The sequence below is a fragment of the Coenobita brevimanus genome, chromosome 22 (assembly GCF_032717465.1).
Source record: "Coenobita brevimanus isolate Jiangsu-jjx chromosome 22, ASM3271746v2, whole genome shotgun sequence".
NCBI lineage: Eukaryota > Metazoa > Arthropoda > Malacostraca > Decapoda > Coenobitidae > Coenobita > Coenobita brevimanus.
Genome location: NC_136975.1, coordinates 41,552,640 through 41,572,783, shown reverse-complemented (window position 1 = coordinate 41,572,783; position 20,144 = coordinate 41,552,640). Strand labels below are relative to the sequence as shown.

The window sequence follows — 20,144 nt, the reverse complement described above, 5'->3', positions numbered from 1 at the left end:
GTATATGAACTCATATGATGATAATTATATTTTCCAAGTACCGATTCGGAAAATTACTGCCGATTCGGTAATTCGTCGCACCCGAAAGCGAAGACGCCGAAGAGCTGTTTGGTAATGGGTACTGATGTTTTGAGGGAAGGAGAAAAGCTACACTGCAACAGCCATACATAGAAAGTAAAGAGGATATTTCAGGACAGCTATTAATTGAAGTGGAAAATTTTGAAAGAATAAAACAATTCACACACAAGTGCTGGAAAAAGAGAGAAAAAATCAAGGAGCTCAGCAACGAATAAATTGGAAAACCAAGAGATACTACAAGAGGGGCCGTTGCCAAGGCTATCCCTCTACCAATCATCGCATCGCATCGCACAGACGTTGCTTTTTGACGGGGAATTGGGAAATACTGTAGTTATTCAATAACAATGGCGGGAGTGTCAGCAGTGAGCCGTTTTGCCCTGCGACGATCCGTTTCAGCATACTTGACACAAACATGCAAACGTATAACTAGAGGTATAATATTTACTGCTGGTAAGTATATAATTATACGCTGTGTATTAGCTTGGGTAAAGAAATGAGTAGTGTCTACGACTGTGCGTACAGTTGTGTGTGTGTGTGTGTGTGTGTGTGTAACCATTTTGAAGGGTAACCTAATTTAACTAGTCCAGGGTTGGCAGAGGGTTAGTGCCCCTCCCCGTAATATCAATATCTCAAACAGCCACCCCTTAGGGGATTATGGCGTCTTGCTACAGATAGATAGAACCCCAGTAGGGCAGATAACACATAACTTCCATCTATCAGTCAATTGCCAGGCACCTTAATACTATAAGGGGTGGCTACAATCAAATTGCCTCCATGTCATCCAGTTCCCTGCCATTTCATTGCCCAGCTCCCAGCTTACAACCCCCTCTCTCATATACCTTGCAATTCCATCCCCCCATCTCATCCTTGGCCTCCACCTCACTTGCATACACTCTCATTAATCTCTCGCCCTCCATCTTCTCCACATGGGTAAACCACTCAGTGTATTTCCCCTAATGCTTTCTATCACATCCACATCCATACCACAATGCCCCTTCACTTCTTCATTTGTCAGTCTGTCTCTCCATGTAACTCCACATGCTCCTCTCCAATACTGTAACTCAGTTCCACAGGTCTCACACTTGACATGTGTCCTTCCAACAGGGTCCAAGCTTCAATTCCATACGTTAAAGTTGGTATCACAATATTGGCATACAGCGACTTTTTACCTCCCTGATTTGGTAAATTTTTACAAGTGGACAATACACCCCCCAGGTAGTGCAATATATTTTTCTGGCTGTTTTTTATGCGATTCGAATGTTTCTGATCTTCATTTTTGTCGGAAATGCCCCTCACTGAACACAGCAAAACTAACCAAACCAAACCCAACATACCTAACCGATCTTAGGGGAGTAATAATCAATTTCTGAATGGGGTAATGGGGGTTATTTGTGATCCTTAGGGACTATACTATACGATAATGGTGCTAAAATTCCAAAACTGCATATTGTCCACTTGTAAAATAATACCCCTGATTTCATCTCTGTTTCTTATCACTGCTTTGAAAGTACCAGCACCCTTTCTTCCTTGTTGTACCCTTTCAAGCACCCCACCTGTAATAACTGAACTGAAATGAATAAAATTAAGCACACTGGACTTGACTGAGATTTGATCTCAAGCCCTTGCCCTTCAAATATGTGCACGTTACCATTGAGCTAAAGAGAGGATCCCTGCTTTGCCTCAAGGCAATGTGGGCTTTTGTATACCCCATTACATCACTCTTTTTCTCCCCTTGGTGAGCTTCGAACACATGACTGCCCGGAGGCCACCACTAGGGACGCTGCGGACCACAACAAACAGCTAACCAACAACATCGTTGCCCTCCAAGCCTTGCCTCACATCCCACACCGTTGCCAACCAATGTACCGGTAATAACCAAACTGAAACTTAAATTAATCACTGATCAAGCCGAGATTCGACCCCAAGTCCTCACACTCCATAGGCGCGCATTTTACCACTGAGCGAAAGAGCGGATCCCTGCTTTGCATCTAGGCAACGTGGGCTTTTATATACCCCATTGCACACCCTCCACGGGCCATCCTTACTCATCACACTACCCAGGTACTTAAATGCACTCACTTTTTCCATTTCCTCATCATCCAGCCTCACTGTACATTCAGTGACTTCATTTTGCTCAAAGACCATAACTTTACTTTTCTGTACATTCACCTTTATGTTCCATTTCTTACACACTCTTCTAAACTCATTCACCAAGCCTAGCAGTTCCCATTCATCTTCACTCAACAGTATACATAATGCTACTCAGGGATGAGTGAGGCTGTTCACTCTCATCTTAAATGTCAGGACCAACTTGCCTAGCCCTGGGCTCCTATGCTTCCCATGGGGCAACACTGGATTAAATGATGAATGAATGAATGAATAAATACAGTAAAATGCTTGATTCGGATGGTGTGTGTAATAGCTTACTGGCATTGACAGCGTGTCAGCTTTTTGAAAGTTCATTAATAACCTTTTTGCTTTTGTACCCGGCAGTAAATAACCAGTGGTGGTCACTGTGTCTAGTGCATATGTACCGGGTACCTCATTTTAAATAAAGTTTAGAGTCCATGCAATATTCCCTTTGATGTAGCAGTATTTCTAATTAGCTGTTTTTAAAATGACAACACTAACATTCTTACTGATTTGTGTAAGAAATGGCACCAAGAATGAGTAGAACAGAACAGACCAGAATCAGTGAGGTACCATACCAGTATAGTTATGTATCGCAACCTGTACATTTGTAATACAGTACCAGTACAGTGCTGGTATTCATGCTCTGACCACAAAACATGAACCTTGTACTCAGTATTTGGTAGCTAACTTTCTAGTTTCAGCCCATACTCAACTTGGCAATAAATATAGGCATGCCCCGGTTTAACGATGCAATTGATCAAATACTGGTAAAAACCCATCACAATGCGGGGTAGTTATCGTATCTCGGTAAATTTAACATGTACAGGGATGTGATTTTGAGCCTTGGATTTCCACCCCAACTAAGTCCTAAACCCACCCAAATGAGACCAAAAACAAGTTTATAGCTAACCTTTCTATCTATCTATTACCAGACGCCTCAATCCCGTTTGGGGTGGCCACAAACAAAATGCCTCCACGTCGCCCTGTTCCCCGCCATTTCACTGCCCTGCTCCCAACTCACACCCTCCTCTCTCATAAACCTCTCCACCCCATCCCTCCATCTCATCCTCGGCCTCCCCCTCCCTCATCCCCCCTCCACCTCACTCACATACACTCTCTTCGTCAGTCTTTCACCCTCCATCCTCTCCACATGGCCAAACCACCTCAGTGTGTTCCTTATAATGCTTCCTATCACATCCACATCCACACCACAACGCTCTTTTATATCCTCATTCGTCAGCCTGTCTCTCCATGTGACTCCACAGGCTCCTCTTAAATAACTCATTTCCACTGCTCTCACTCTTGATTTGTGTCTTTCAGACAACGTCCAAGCTTCACTTCCATACGTTAGAGTTGGTATCACAGTACTGTCATGTAGTAACTTTTTCACTTCCATGCTCACTTCCCTATTTCTTATCACTGCTTTCAAAGAACCAGCAACCTTTCTTCCCTGCTGTACCCTTTCAAGCACTTCACCTTCCAAACCTCCATCCTTACTCATCACACTACCCAAGTACTGAAACATACTCACATTTTCCAATTCCTCACCATCCAACCTCCCTGTACATTCACTGACTTCACCTCTCTCAAAGACCATCACTTTACTCTTCCCTACATTCACCTTTAGAGTCCATTTCTTACACACTCTCCCAAACTCATCCACCAGCCTTTCAGCTCCCCTTCGTCTTCACTCAACAACACAGTATCATCTGCAAACAACAGTACAGGGAGTTTCTAAACACTATCCTCTCTCACCAGGGCCACTCCAACATCCACTACCCTACCTTGTACCGGTACCTCTTTTATTACCCCATCCATGTACAGATTGAACAACCATGGAGACATGACACATCCCTGTTTCCACCCAACCATCAAAGAGAAAAATTCACTTAGTTCACCATCCACACGCACTGCAGCCTTAGCACTATCATACATACTCTTCACAGCATTCAACAACTTCCCATCTACTCCATATGTTCTTAATACTTTCCACAATCCTTGTCTATCCACCCTGTCATATGCTTTCTCCAAATCCATGAAAGCTGCATACAACTTCTTTCCCTTCTCTGGAAACTTTTCTACTAACGATCTATGAATGAATATCTGATCTACACAACCTCTTCCCTTCCTAAAGCCTCCCTGTTCTTCTCCAACTAATTCCTCTGTTCTTTCTGTAACTCTGTCAATAAGTATCCTACCATACACTTTTCCTATTATACTAAGAAGACAAATGTCCCTATGATTACCACACACTTCTTTTCCCCCTTTTCCTTTGTACAAGGGAATAATTATACCTGACTTCCAATCCTCCGGGACTCTACCTTCCTCCCAGGCCAATCTATACATCTTCCACATCCATTCTACTACAATCTCTCCCCCATGCTCCAGCATTTCACCACACACTCCATCAATTCCTGGGGCTTTCCCCGATTTAACTTTCTTCATTGCTTCCACAACTTCTATCCTACTGATTTCTTCCTGTCTTCTCACCTCCCTCCTTCTCCCAGCCATTCCCCAGCCACTTATACTCACATTACTTCCATCCTGTATGTTCAGCAATTCCTTAAAGTGTTCTCTCCATCTGCTCACTTTTTCTCCTTCTCCACTAGTAATCTATCATTTTTATCATTCACTCCCCTGCTAACCTCACTTCCTCCCTGTCTTACTCTCTTCACCTCTTTCCAGAACATTTTCTTACAGTCCCTCCACTTTACACTCAAATTCATTCCAAATTCCTCAGCCACTCTCTTCTTACTCTCTCTCACTAATCTTTTCACCTCTCTCTTTCTTTCTACATATAACTCTCTCTACCGCCTCTCAACTTCTTCCACGCCCCTATTTCTCATCCATTCATTGTATGCTTTCTTCTTTTGTGCCACAGCCTGTCTCACCTCTTCAGTCCACCACGCTGTTCCTTGCACCCCCCTCCGTCTTCTCTTCCTCCCACACACCACATCACATGCTGCACATATTTCTTTAGTAAATATCCTGCACACACCTTCCACGTCCCCCATCTGCTCCAATTCATATTTGCCCAATCGTTCCTCCACTTCTCTCTTATACTCTGCCTTTTTCTCATCCTCTTGTAACCTTTCCACTCTCCTTGCAACTACTCCTTCCTCTCGCCTTTCCCTTCTTCTATTTCTCCATCTTACTTGGATCCTAATTCTGGCCACCACCAAGTAGTGGTCAGAAAGTCCACTCCCCCAACCTCTATAAGCTCTTGCATCCATTACACATCTTCGCATCCTTTCATCCACACACACATAATCAGTCATTGCCTTCCTTTCATTCAGTTCACCACCCACCCTTCTCATCACTTGCCATGTATACCTGTGGATCATTTTATGCCTGAAGAAGGTATTGGCTATCACCAACCCCCTCCCAGCACAAATGTCCACTAATGCACTGCCATTCTCATCTATCTCAGCAGGCACACCCCACTCACCAGCTATTCCATCCACCTTCACATTCCCTACTTTACCATTCATATCACCGATCAAAAACACTCTCTCATTCCTTCCAAACTTTTCCATGCACACTTCCACATTTGTCCAGAACTCTTCTCTCACTCTGCTAGCACGATCTTGCGTTGGCGCATACACACACACAATCGCCCACATTTGTATTCCAACTTTCAACCTTACCCACACAATCCTTGACCCAAGTGATCCATACTGTCTTACGCTCTTCTTCCATCTTTTACTCACAACTATACGGTACATACTCCTTCCTTTGCCCTCTCATTCTCACCTACTCCTGCACATATACCCCATCCATACTCCCATTCTCTCACACTTTCTCCTCTCCATTTTGTTTCAGTTATTCCACATACATCCACTTGCGCACCCTCAAGCGCCTGGACAATCTCTATCTCTTTCACGTCATCATTCACTCCTCTTACATTCCATGTTGTCATTACCAAGTCCTTTGTCCGGTCCTGGGTCGTCATCGTTTGGTCAGTCCTTGTCCGAGGCTTCTTGTTTGTCTTTTTAGTTAGTTGTTTTCCAGGGAGGGGCACTAACCCTCTGCCAACCCTTTTAGTCGCCTTTTACAACAAGCAGGGATACTGGGGGAGTATTCTTGAAAAAAAAACCCTACCCCCAGGGGGTTATAGCTAACGTAAACCCTCAAATTGCTTTGAAACAAGCTAAACTAAGCCTAAAAGCAGTTTATAGCTCACCCAAATCCAAAAATCTATCTATCTATCTATAGCCCGACGCCCTAATCCCGCAAAGGGTGGCCGCAGACAAAACGCCTCCAAGTCACTCTGTCACCCACCATTTGACTCCCCTCCCCCCAACTCACCCCCCCTCCCTCATATACCTCTCAACTCCATCCCTCCACCTCATCCTCAGTCTACCCCTCCCTCTCCCTCCCTCCACCTCACCTACATACACCCTCTTAGTCAGTCTTTCATTCTCCATTCTCTCCACATGTCCAAACCACCTCAGTGTATTTCTCCTAATCTCTTCAACCACATTCACATCTACCCCACAACGTTCCTTCACTTCTTCATTCGTCAACCTGTCCCTCCACGTCACTCCACATGCTCCTCTCAAGTAACTCATTTCCACTGCTCTCACTCTTGACTTGTTCCCCTCTTGCAAGGTCCACGCCTCGCTTCCATACGTTAGGGTAGGGATCACAATACCATCATGCAGTGACTTCTTAACTTCCATACTCACCTCCCTATTTCTCATCACTGCTTTCAGTGTACCAACAACCTTTCTTCCCTGCTGTACCCTTTCACGTACTTCATCCCCCAAAGTTCCATCCTTACTCATCACACTACCCAAGCTCTTGAATGCACTCACATTCTCCATATCCTCACCATCCAACCTCACTGCACTTTCTGTGACTTCATTCCTCTCAAACACCATAACTTTACTTTTGTTTACATTAACTTTCAGCTTCCTCCTCCTGCACACTGTCCCAAATTCATTCACCAAACCTTGCAACTCCCATTCATCTTCACTCAACAATACTGTATCATCAGCAAACAGCAACACAGGAAGCTTCCAAATCTCACCCTCATTCATTAGGGCCACCCCCACATCCACTGCCCTACCTTGCACCTCCTTTACAACCCCATCCATATATATATTAAACAGCCATGGAGACATCACACACCCCTGTTTCAGTCCCACATTGAGATCAAAGAACTCACTCAACTCACCATCCACTCGCACTGTAGCCCTAGCTCCCTCGTACATACTCTTCACAGCACTCAACAATTTCCCCTCCACTCCATATATTCTTAATACCTTCCACATACCTTGCCTATCTGTTCTGTCATAAGCTTTCTCCAAGTTCTTGAAGGCAGCATACACTTTCCTTCCCTTCTCTAGATACTTCTCCACTAAACATCTTAGAACAAATATCTGATCTACACACCCTTTTCCCTTCCTAAATCCCTCTTGTTCTTCTCCAACTAGCTCCTCTGTCATATGCCTAACCCTATCAATGAGTATTCTACCATATATTTTACCAGTCACACTAAGAAGGCAAATACCCCTATGGTTACCACATACTTCTCTCTCCCCTTTTCCTTTGTACAGAGGAACAATTATACCTGATTTCCAGTCCTCTGGAACCCTTCCCTTTTCCCAAGCCAATCTACAGAACTTCCATATCCACTCCACAACAATCTCACCCCCATACCTAAGCATTTCACCACACACTCCATCAATTCCTGGGGCCTTTCCCAGCTTAATCTTCTTCTTCGCTTCCACTACTTCCGACCTACTGATCTCTTCCTCCCTCCTCTCATCTCTTCTTCTCCCAGCCATTCCCCAACCACTTATACTCACACTGCTATCACTCTCTACATTCAACAAATCCTCAAAGTGCTCCTTCCATCTCCTCAATTTCTCTCTCTTCTCCACCAACAATCTATTATTCCTATCTTTCACTCCCCTACTATTTCCCCTTTCACACTGCCTTACTTTCTTTACCTCCTTCCAAAACAATTTCTTACTCTCCCTCCATTTCACACTCAGATTCCTCCCAAACTCTTCATCCACTTTCTTCTTACTCTCCTTCACCAGTCTCTTAACCTCCCTTCTCCTGCTCACATATACCTCCCTCTTCTCTCTCTCATCTTCTCCCCTACCTCTACTCGCCAACCATTCACCATATGCCTTCTTCTTTTGTTCCACAGCTCGTTTCACCTCATCATTCCACCATGCTGTCCCTTGCACACCCTTGCATCTCCTCCTCACTCCACAAACCGCCTCACACGCTGCGCTTATCTCTTCCGTGAATATCTTACATACGTCTTCCACCCCTTCCATCTGCTCTAGCTCATACCTTCCCAATCTTTCTTCCACTATGCTCTTATACTCTGTCCTTTTCTCACTATCTTGCAATTTCTCCACTCTTCTCACAGGAGCTGCTTCCTCCTGTCTTCCCCTTCGTCTCCTCAACCACTTTCTTTGCAGCTCTACATTGGCCATCACTAAGTGATGGTCCGAGACTCCATTCCCCCACCCTCTCCAAAAATAATATCTGAAAATCATCAAAAATAAGTCTGGAAAAAATCAGTCTTTAGTTAACTGTACCCCAAAATGACAATGTTCTCCACACCTGTGACAAAAACACATTAATCTAAGAAGACAGTTTATAAATCAACCTAAACACAAAATTTAAGTCTAAAATATTATCAAAACTGGTAAAAAAAAAAAAAAAAAAAAAAAAATTGTTATACAATACAGGTACTTGGGTTTAGCCATTGTTCGGCAGGGTAGGGTGGTATTTCTACCCCCATCGCTATGCCGGGGTATCATATCTCAGGGTCTGCCTGTATATAGTTTTCCCTCGGAGTTGTATGTGATTTAGATTTTTACCTTCATTTCTGTTGGAAATTACCAGTTTTTGAGATACATGTATACCAGCCCACCCCTAAATTAGTACCACCTGATAAATTACAAGCCACTTTAAGCATTAAAACACCCTTACACCACTTAACCTTACCTACTGTAGACCCCACACAGATTAATCCCAACCAAAAGAGATTCCAACCTTAGCTTTAAAAAAAAAAAAAAAAAAAAAAAAAAAAAGGCATTGGCAAAACTGAGTTGCCAGGTAGCAAGTGATTGGCTTGAGTCAGTCACATGACTCTCGTCCTGACCACCAACGGGCTAGATTTTAAAATGTTGTACCTTATCTCCATTGTTATTGATTTCCAATGGAATTTTATAGAAGATAACGTGTTTGCAGAGGTAACATCTAACTACAGTACAGAATACTGCGAAAGTAACCTGATCAGTTATCTGTATAGGCTGAAACAAGAATAATGCCCCACTATAACTGCAATATCCTATTCACCTTATAAAAACCCACATGGGAAAGCATAAAAATTAACTCTTTCTATTTGTCTTTGTTTGGTCAGATGTCTTAATCCTGGAAGAAGTGGCTATAAACAGTTTGCCTCCATGCCATTCTGTTCTCTGGTGTCAGGGTGCTGTCACTATAGTTTACACTTTGATTTAAGTTTAGCTGAGGCATAGATTCATTTTGAGTTTCTCCACATTCAATAGATTTTTTTTTTTTTTTTTTTTTACCCTACACCTGTGTTTACTGTACTTGCATACTGTACCCCTGTATACAATGCCTTTCCATAGTCTTGGATACTAATGACACTGGAGAAAATCTCTTCCTTTTTGAGGAGTTACCATACCAGTGTCAGGTCTGAAGGATGCTAAAGATAGGTGTCAGGATACGGTATGTTGTAGGACTGCTATTAGGTTGTACGGTATATGGTTAACTTTGATTTGGGAAATACGTATCTCCATTATCTTTCCATTCAGAAGGATGCCCAAACCAAGTCCAAAGGATACCTCGGGTAGGTCTAGAGGATGTCATTATCTGTTTATAATTGCTTTGTTTAGAGTCAGAAAAATACAGTATTTACTGAAAAAAATTGTGGTTATTCAAGGAAATAAAGGTTAGCTTTGAACAAAATGCGTAAGTAATGTAATTTAGCCTGTATTATTAATTATACCACTGGAACTAGATTTTAGTCTCCCATTCCTCTCCACAGTCATGTAGGCTATGCATCCCTTGATGTGATATATGGAATGTGTGGAATATGTAGGGGATGCTGGATTTAACAGGCATGATTGTGAAGGTTATGATATGTACAGTATAAGGCTTTTTTCACACAATACCTGATAAATGTACAGAGGTGAAATACTGAAGGAAGCAATGTGTCATTTCCTCCTCTGGCTATGTATCCTCCGTAAAAGGTGCCGACAAATTGACAGTGGTCTTAAGCAGCAGTTCCTCCCCCCCCTCCATAGACTCCAAACCCCTGTTCTCTGTGAGGAGTTATGAAAGTACCTGTACTGATCATTGGATCCAGCCTGAGCACTGTATATGACTTAAGTGACTATCCTTCCCATGCAACTCACAATTCACAAAGATGTGGGCACAGTAAGTGCATTGAGAATTTGCTTTGCTGATGGTGAAATGTTTCATCCTGCCTCGCTGGACTTTGTCACTAATGTGGGAAATTTTAAGTACCAGTAATTGGCAAAATGTAGCATTTTGCCTAGCACTTTGGATATGTAATATCATTCCTCGGTCTCCCCCCACCACCTCACTCACGTACATTCTTCTAGTCAATCTCTCATCCTCCATTCTTTCCACATACCCAGACCATCTTGGAGTATTTCTCCTAACACTTTCAGTCACATCCACATCAACACCACAATGCTCCTTCCCTCCCTCATTTGTCTATCTGTCATTCTATGTAATTCCATGTGCTTCTTTCAAGTAAATTTTCACTGCTCTCTTTCTTGACTTGTGTCCTTCCAGCAAAGGAAAAAGTTATCTTTGCTTGTGCAAAAACCTTTATGTTTGCAGTGATACTGTATGACTATTTCATAAACAGTCTTGTACATATGAATAATTTTCTGGACAGGTGCACATGCAGCAAATTCAGATGATTACCTAAAACTTACACCTCAAGACTGGAAGAAGAAGCTGACACCAGAGCAGTATTATATAACCCGTCAGAGAGGCACAGAGCCTGTGAGTCTGGTTATTTTATTTTTTGTAACCTTTTTAAAGAATTCTTTGTGAATGTACTATAAATGATGGCAAATAGGCTACTCAAGATCATTAACAGTAATTGTCAATTTTGTATAATGAGGTGCCAATGAGCTGAGTTGATTGTGCATGATTGTTAATCATTGCCTTCCTGACCCATTTTCTGACCTAGAAATGGAGTGAGGTAGGATCAAACAAGGCCAGAAAAAGTAAAAAAATGAACGAACCATTGACAGTATTCTCAGCGAAATGGGATATGCAGTCATTCACATGACATTTGCCAATAAGCCCCAAATCTGGCTCCACCTCATAGTCCAGTCTGTCTACTGTACTGTACTCTTATTTTTTGAATTTTTTTGTATAGATGCAACTCATATCCACTTGCCAGATAGTCAGCTCATTGGCTAGTAAATTTAAAAAAGAAATAAATAAATAAACAAATAAAAAGTGCTTCATTGTATGGGAGTTTGATACTTAATATTACCTCTCTTGCAAAATCTGCTTCCAAGAGATTAAGTGTGCTAGGCCAACTTTGTGCATTCTTTGCCCTTACCCCTGCAGAGCGATTGACTCTATAAAGGGGTTTTATTCGCCTCTGTGGGGAGTACAACTCTCATGTGGGGGGACTTCCCACATACAGCTCTTCTCAACAGGGTGAAGTTAAAAGCTTTTCATTTTATTATCTCTCCTCCTCTTACAGACTTCTTTCAACCTATCTCTCTGTGTTGCAGTGTTATTCGTTCTCTTTTACTTCACTACGTCAGTGGTCACCGTTTTTCTGAACTGTCTGCATGCATCTCTTCTCCATTATGGTGGGTGCATAGCACCTGTTTGGCAGCTAACTCAGTTATTTCTGTCCAGCTTTCAAATGCAAGAGTTAACTGATACTCCCAGCCCTTCATTTATGCAACAGGTCAGGTCTGTCTTCCTCTGTCTGTATTTCCTTTTGCCTGTGATCTCTAGTCTTTTAAGTGCAATATGTTCATACATCTTAAAATGAATACTTCTTGAATTTGGCTTGTGGGGGAGGGGACAATTTTCCAGGATTCTAGCATTTGGTTCCTTCTTGCATATGAAAAAAAAAAAAAAGAAGGCGAAGAAGGCCTTGATCATGCGCGCATGTGTAAACCACTTATGCATCTGTTGATGGGAAGAACAGTGATTCTAAATGCCATGCAGCTCCAGTATCATCACTGCTGCATCAGCATGTGGTGTGGTCAAGCTCTTTATTAATGGCCATGTGCCCCTACTGTTGCCAACACATACCTGGGACCTTGGGTTTGAATTTGTTATTTTCGTTCTCCTAGCCCAAGTCCCATTCAGGGTGAATGACTCCAGCATATCCCACAGACTAAATATTAGCTGTGTAAAAGATATATTTACAGTATGTGTAGTATTCTGGTCCTAGACTTTATGTAAGTGTGGTTCCGTTCCCCACCTGATAACATTGTGCAATGTCAGCCACTGGGATTTTGACCACCCATTACATGCATGGTGGCACCTTCCAGGAATCATGATGGTGTGGTGGACAGTGGCATGTTGTTGGAGACAAGATTGGTCAAGACCCTTGTGTCATATGCAGGAATAGGAATGGCACAGTAATTACTCCATCTCATATGGTGTTTTTATGATGGGTGGACATATATGAGATACTGTGGTGTGAAAGGTAGATTACAAGGTTTAGAGATGAATGAGAAATATGCAGGGAAGATTTTGTGGTCCAACCAAGGTTGAAAGAGATTTCTGTAGGAGATTTGGCTGTGGAGTGTACTGATGGGCACTGGTAGGCTACTGGTACCTGTTCTTGAGTAACATGTCAAGTGTAGGCAGTAGCATATATGCTGGCACAGTTGTGAGAGTCAGAAGAGGTTGAAAGAAATTTAGAGAGCTGTTGCCCTTATTAACTGTGAAGAAATGTTTTCTCATGAAGGGGGATTTTTTTTTTTTTTCCCCTTCATGTATGAGTAGTGTAATGCTGTATGGTAGTGAAACAGGCAGTCAGTGATGATGGTATCTATAAAGGCAAACATGCTGTACTAATATGAGACCAGCAAGATGTATATGGAATGGCACACTTCAGGATAGAAAATTGTGTGGACATTTAAAGGGCCACACAGTAGTGGGTGTGTCAGTGAGTTGGTGGTCACAGGTAAGCTAGATTGGTTTGAATATTTGGAAAGAATGTGTGAGAGTAACTGGGTAAAGCATTGCACCAATCTGAACTGGGAAGAAGGAGTTCCTGCAAGCAAACCAAGGAAAGTGTGAAACATAGTCCAAAGCAGGGATCTTAGAATGGGGTGTTTGACTGGGATGGTGGCAAGATTGAAGTTGCTGTTGTTGCTGATCAAACCCAGTCTGTGTGGCCAAGCAGACCCATCAACTACAGGCATGCAGCTGCTCCTGCAGGGCTGTCCCTTGTATTGAACCAATGTTTCCTTGCAGCTGACAATGCCTTGCTGCAGTGAGACATAGGGAAAAATGTGGAGGTTTGGTTCCTGGATGGATGCCAGATTTGTGTCTTTCCACCCAGTCGACAAGGGTACCATAGTAGGCTTCACTTCACTCCATGATATGATCATATAGTAACCACCCAGTGTAGAAATGGTTTCATTGGTTACAGGAAACCATTAGACCTGGCACTCATTGTAGAGCCACCTAAAGACGGAAAAAGGAGTAACAAAAAGGCAACAGGAAGGAAAGGAAGTAGAAAGAGAGGTGGGCAGACACAAAAATAGAATGATATAGGTGAAATAAAGAAGTAGGCTGTACTACATCAGGTGAGTGGATGATGGTTGCCACCACCTACTTTTACTTTGGCATGTAAGGAGAGTTTTTGGCTCACTTTTTGCCTGAGATTGGGACTGGTTTGAGGTACTTCACCAAACCTATAGTGTTTGTTGGTTGCCTGCTGGTACAGGTATTGTTACTGGAAGTTTCCTAGAGCACTGACACCACTTTCCTAAAGAAGGGGGGGGGGGAAGAATAGTGTGAGGTGATTCATAAATAGATGTTGCATAGATCAGTTGAACCTAGGGTTGCAATGAAAGCAGCACCATAGACCAGACAGCATATGATTTTTTTTTATATGCTGTGTTATTTTATATAAAAACTGGGAAACTGCTTTAAGAGATAAAACATAAAATAGAAGACTTAGGGATGAGTCCCACTTATTGTTCGAGAGAAAATTTACTTCTTTTAACAAATGCTTGTAATTACAAATCTCCATTATTTATTAAGTCATGAAGATTATGCTTCAATTTTACAGGCATTTAGCGGGTCATACTATAACCACTATGAAGATGGGATCTACCAGTGTGTATGCTGTGGTTCAGAGTTGTTTAGGTAAGTAAATTTTAATATATCCCACGGTATATATATTATTACTATTTCAGTATTACAGTCTTATTTAACATTACTTTGTATTGTCACATTTTTCAGTTTGCAAAATCTGTAAAACTGTGATTGCAGCACTTTAATTGACTTCATTATATCAGACATTGCTTTTTTCAGATATCTCATACCTACCAGAAATTAGGCTCAGTCCAGGTTAAATGAAAAAGTTTAGATTAACCAGTGCGTAGGTGTGCTATTGGGGTCTTTCTTTTTAAGGCCACTTCATTAATATGTTTATTATCTTTCTGTACTATTTCCTTCATTAGATGTTATGTACAGTAAGCTAAGTATGCACCTGGTTACCAGTCTCTGAATTATAGTATCAGACTAGCAGGGGTACCCAGCATTGCTGGTCCAAAAAGGTGAACACTCTAATCCTATTTGTTCTAGTTCAATCTTTCTTTCTACTTCAGAAGACCATATACCTCTTATACTTTTCAGGAGGGATTATAAGAGGTCCAGGAACTTTCTATTTCAGCTTTTGCAGACTAACACACAGTATTTGTGCACACATGCTTACTACTACTGGTGACCTCAAATGACCTTGGAGGTCAACCTAACATAGCCTATGTCCTAACTGGAGGTCATGTGTCTCCATGCCAAAAATTGGACTGCTGCGTTCAGTCGTTTGAGCGTGTATTACCGGTGACCCCAAATGACCTCTGACCAGCGACCTCAGATGACCTCGGAGGTCAACCTTACGTAGCCTATATCCGAACTGGAGGTCATGTGAGTGTCCATGCCAAAAATTGGGTTGCAAGGATACCTGGCGTTTCCCGGGCTAAAAAGGCGATCACTCTTCCGGTGACCTCAAATGACCCAGATCTGAATTTTGACCTCCCTAGAACCATCCTTAGGTCACCCTGATTCAGAATATATATGGGTTTGGGGGTCTCTGGTCCTTGGTTTGGGCGTGGCTGAAGGACAAACAAACAAACAAACAATGCTGCTCTTTTATATATATACATGGATGGTATGTTCATAGTGGGTTTGGTAGGTATATTGAAGAGCCACAATTAATTTTTTCTCTTTCCATATTCCCATGCTGTTGTTACTTAAAAGAATCAAGGGTCTGTTGCACAAGACTTTAATGAGAGCAGATATTTGCATAATATGACTAAGAAATTTGATTACTGGCTAATTATCAATATTACACACTGAAATTGCTTGTTGGAATATGTATATAATCATATTTACTGTATTTATATTTATTCGGATATGCATATCACATAAATATGTCAGATAATTATTCGCTTTAGCAGTTTATTGATGAGATGCCAAATGCTTGTGTAGTGTTTTCCCATACAACTTTTTCATAATTAATAAACCATTTTTTTCTTCCGTTTAGAAGGTCATGGAGACATCTTTGACAGATGTCTCATCCTTTTAAAACCACTTTTCCTACATTGTGATAGCAGAGCATATTTAGTTTGTCATGATTGATGGTTTGGAAGGGGTTGTGGACAATTAGTCTAGCTGAGCAGGTACATACTCAACTTACTAGACTGTGTCACTGGTGCGAAACTTTGTAAATTTTAGGGAGTGTTCCTATACAGTGTTTTGTAAGGACAGTGAAGTTGTAGCACCTTACTCTTCAACTTTGTATTATTACAAAATCTCTCCATTGTATGGCACTTGCTAAAGCAGAGAAAATGTTGAGTTCCCTCCATTCTAAAAGAGATCTCCATGACCATACAGTACAAAGCCATGTTATGCTTCTAGCCTCACCTGTAAAAGACAGATGAATGCTCTTGTCATAACCCTTTATTGATTATGTTCAGATCATTAACCCCTCATCCAACAGGGTCTTCAACTGAATTTAAATTGTCCGGCAATTCCATACTATACCAGTACTACATAAGTTGCCCTTCATGACAGAATCAATAGTTTTATAACTTTATAAGGCAGAAGTGTTCTGAATCAGTCAAAGTCATCTTTGGTAATAGCCTGAATAGAATAATATCATGCCCTACTGAGGGATAAATATGATCTTAAACTCACATGCCATATTATGGTGGCATAAAAATATTTGTATTTATACCAATGGCATGGGCATTTCATTAGAGTTTTTCTTTTGTGTGTTTGTGCTTATGGAACCTGTGCTTTAGTGGTAAAAATGTAAGGAAAAAAAGAAAGATAGATTGTTATCCATTAAGAAACTTCATGATACTTGCTACAATTTCATTCACTTCGCAGCTCTCTGACAACACACTCATGCCAAGTTTCTGTCCACATCTCTAAAAGAAAAGAGTTATCCAGTACACTACATCCTTCATGTATGCAGCAGGTCAGCTCTGGAACTGCATTTCTTTGTTTTTACCTCCTGCTGCGTATGACCTCCATTATTTTTAACAGTGTGTGCAGATCCTGAATATATTTTTTTATTTCCCCCTCCCCCGAAGCTTCCAGTCATTCTTTCTTTCTTGCTTGTGTAAGAAAGCAAAAAATACACTAATGCATTACTAACCATGGGGGGCTTGATTGTTTTTTAAACTCTGTAATTGGAGAAACCATGGTTGGTGAATATAACTGCAGTATTAAAGAGAAGAACAGGGTTCATTAAAGTGCAGCCTTCATAATAGGTGGTTACAGTTAAAGCAGACAGTACAGTTATTGCACATATTGTCCCTTAACTACACAGACAGACAAGACCATCCATGTTAAGAAAAAAAAATCCAGTATATTTTGAATAACAATAAAAATTAATAATGGGAAATGGACCTCAGAAAACTGCAGCTGTTGTAGGGTAGATATTATATTGAGTATTATTATGCTTAAATTACTTTCCTTAAGTTCAAGTAAATAGGCTTTGAGTTTCACAGAATGAAGTAATTGAACAGCCGTTTAGTTAAATAAATTATTGAACAACAGGAAAAGCTGAATAGGATAAAGAATAAGGTTTAGTGTAAAATCCAGTCTTATGCGGTTACAGTACATTCATTTTTCTTGAATTCACAGAGAAACTTCCCATTTCACAGAATATGAAAATAAATAAATACAGTAAATAAAATCAATTAACTGTTACAAAGTGCAGTATTTTTATGTACAGTACGTTAGAATTTATACTGTACTGTGGTTTGATAAATTTTGTACAAATACTGTAGTACATTGTGGGTACATGAAAACTGTTGTTGGAGAGGAATTACTGTATACGGTATATATTGTAGCTGTGGTAGTTAGTTCAGGATAGTGTACAGAAAGTAAAAGTTCAGAACTGACTTGCAGCTTTCTTCAGCTGCTGTGTAATTATCATTGCTGAAGTACTCCAAAAAGTTACTTTATCATTTTTATTGTACCTATACATTTTTTTTTTTTTTTTCCCCACTGAGCTAGCTCCTGATCATTGCTTTCCGCTTGAACTAGCTACCAGTTAATCTGATCCATGCTTTCCAGTTCTACAACCAAGTTTGACTCTGGCAGTGGGTGGCCATCATTTCACAGTGCAATAGGAGGGGAGGAGGGTAGTGTGGAGACCCGACAGGACACATCACACTTCATGATCCGTACAGAAGTCTTGTGTAGGAAGGTATTGTAGATCCATGCTCTTTATGCAGCTCATATATCGTAAGTGCTTTCAATAATGTATGGTAATTTCCCTATTCGTTAGATTCATGGTGCACTTTACATGAAATGTTTTAATAATCATCTTTATCTTAAACCAGATGCTGTTGGCATCCCTACGTGTCAAGTGGGGTTGGTGGAGGATTAGTGCCCCTCCCTGTAAAACAATTAACTCTAAGCCCTTGACCACCCCGTTTGGGATACATGGCGTCTGGCAATGGATGGATGGATGGATCTTAATCCAGTTTTCTTGTACAGTACAGTATATGTATGGGGTGGGAAGTTTTATCTATATATCAGGCTGTATATGTATGGGGTGGGAAGTTTTATCTATATATCAGGCTATCTGTCTGTTTATCTATCTGTCTATCTATCAGTCAATCTATATCTATCTATCAGTCTATCTATCGACCTATCTATCTATCTATATACATACAACTGTCCATAAAATGGTCTAAAGTTGGCATGGAGCAAGATACATAAGGGAGATAGCTTATTTGATATACAGTACTTGGAAACACCACCATTGCAGATGTACAGTAGTATACAATAAATGAGTAGAGGTTACTGAAAGGGTCACTTAGTTTAGACCCTGTTTGTGCAAGGTTTTTGTCCCTGCATAACCTCACTGAACCTTATATCAAATAGAAAGTTGAAATACTCATGTCAGCTATAACTTAATACATTAAATTATTATTTCCTCAGTGCAAGGCTCACCTGGGTCACGTATTCCCGGATGGCCCCCAACCCACTGGTCTTCGTTACTGCATCAACTCCATCGCCTTGAAGTTTATGCCAGAGAAAATCACATAGAGTTTAAATTTACGCTAAGGGCATGTAGCTGTTATGATTTTTATACTGTGAAAATAAGCAGACAGATGGAAGAAAGCTGTACAGTATTTTTTTTTTTTTCCCAACATTTTAGCTGAAATATTCTTTTCACCATCTTCTTCCTTTCTTATCTGTCGTTGATACTATTATTTCAGTGTAAAGAATGTAGTAAAATTATTAAATAAATGAAATAGCTGAAGTGCTGAGATTTTATATAATGGTGGTGCCTAATAGGATGCTGATCACAAATATGGATGTGTTATCCCAGCCTTGCTGTTTATAATTTACATGTAATTACTCATCTTCAGGATGCAGCTAGAGATTTCTCAGTCATATAATGCCATCAGGCACTGGGTGTGTATATGTGTCAGTATGCATTTTATTCCCTTTGTAAAAACTGTTCCTCCATCCATCATGCAGCTCATTTCTTGTCAGCTCATAAGTTTAGAGGTCCATGGTTAGGCTACTCATTCCAGACACTTAAGCAGGGCTTACCATTGCTCATTTCTGAGCATCATTACAAGTATGTGAGTAAAATATTATAATTTTAGTTTAGCAAAGCTTTTTCACTAGTGATCATGCAGGTATTGCAACAGTTCAATGCAAATGAGTTATTAGATGGTAAGATTTGAAGTCATTGTACTGTACAGTGAATAAAACATGATGTGTCATGGCATGGAATGGTTGCACATGTTGACCTGAGCATGCATTTTGACATTGCACATTCAGGCCATGCATGATTGATCCTTTACACCTTTGCCATGATGATGTACCCTGCACATCATTTCCAGGCAATAGGAGTGAACGAGGATGTACCCGGGGCATCAAAATCCAGAGCTTTATTATGGACATAGCAGAGGGCTGTCTAAAGCTTCCTGGCTCCTCCTCCTCCTAGTACAGTACTTGGATATAGTATTGGTGGGATGATAAGATAAGATTAAGGTGGTAAAGTGGTTAAGCTCGTGATGAAGGGGTTAAGGACATTTTTTTTTTTTTTTTTTTTTTTTTTTTTTTTTAATGCCAGGAAGAAGGAACCAAAGGCCATGTGCCCGCAGTAACAGTTCCCTCCAAGAGAAAAACAAAATACAATAGAG

At 40.9% G+C, this 20,144-nt stretch overlaps 1 protein-coding gene across 1 annotated transcript; it reads left to right on the top strand.

The window, feature by feature from the left end:
• Positions 1-217: 217 nt before the first annotated feature.
• LOC145392391 (peptide methionine sulfoxide reductase MsrB-like) lies at positions 218-19,170 on the top strand. Its single transcript, XM_080266792.1, has 5 exons — positions 218-528; positions 11,138-11,247; positions 14,531-14,607; positions 18,052-18,184; positions 18,925-19,170. Exons 1-5 carry the CDS (start codon positions 423-425, stop codon positions 19,030-19,032), a joined length of 534 nt encoding a protein of 177 aa, XP_080122918.1. The 5' UTR covers positions 218-422; the 3' UTR covers positions 19,033-19,170.
• The last annotated feature ends 974 nt before the right edge of the window (positions 19,171-20,144 follow it).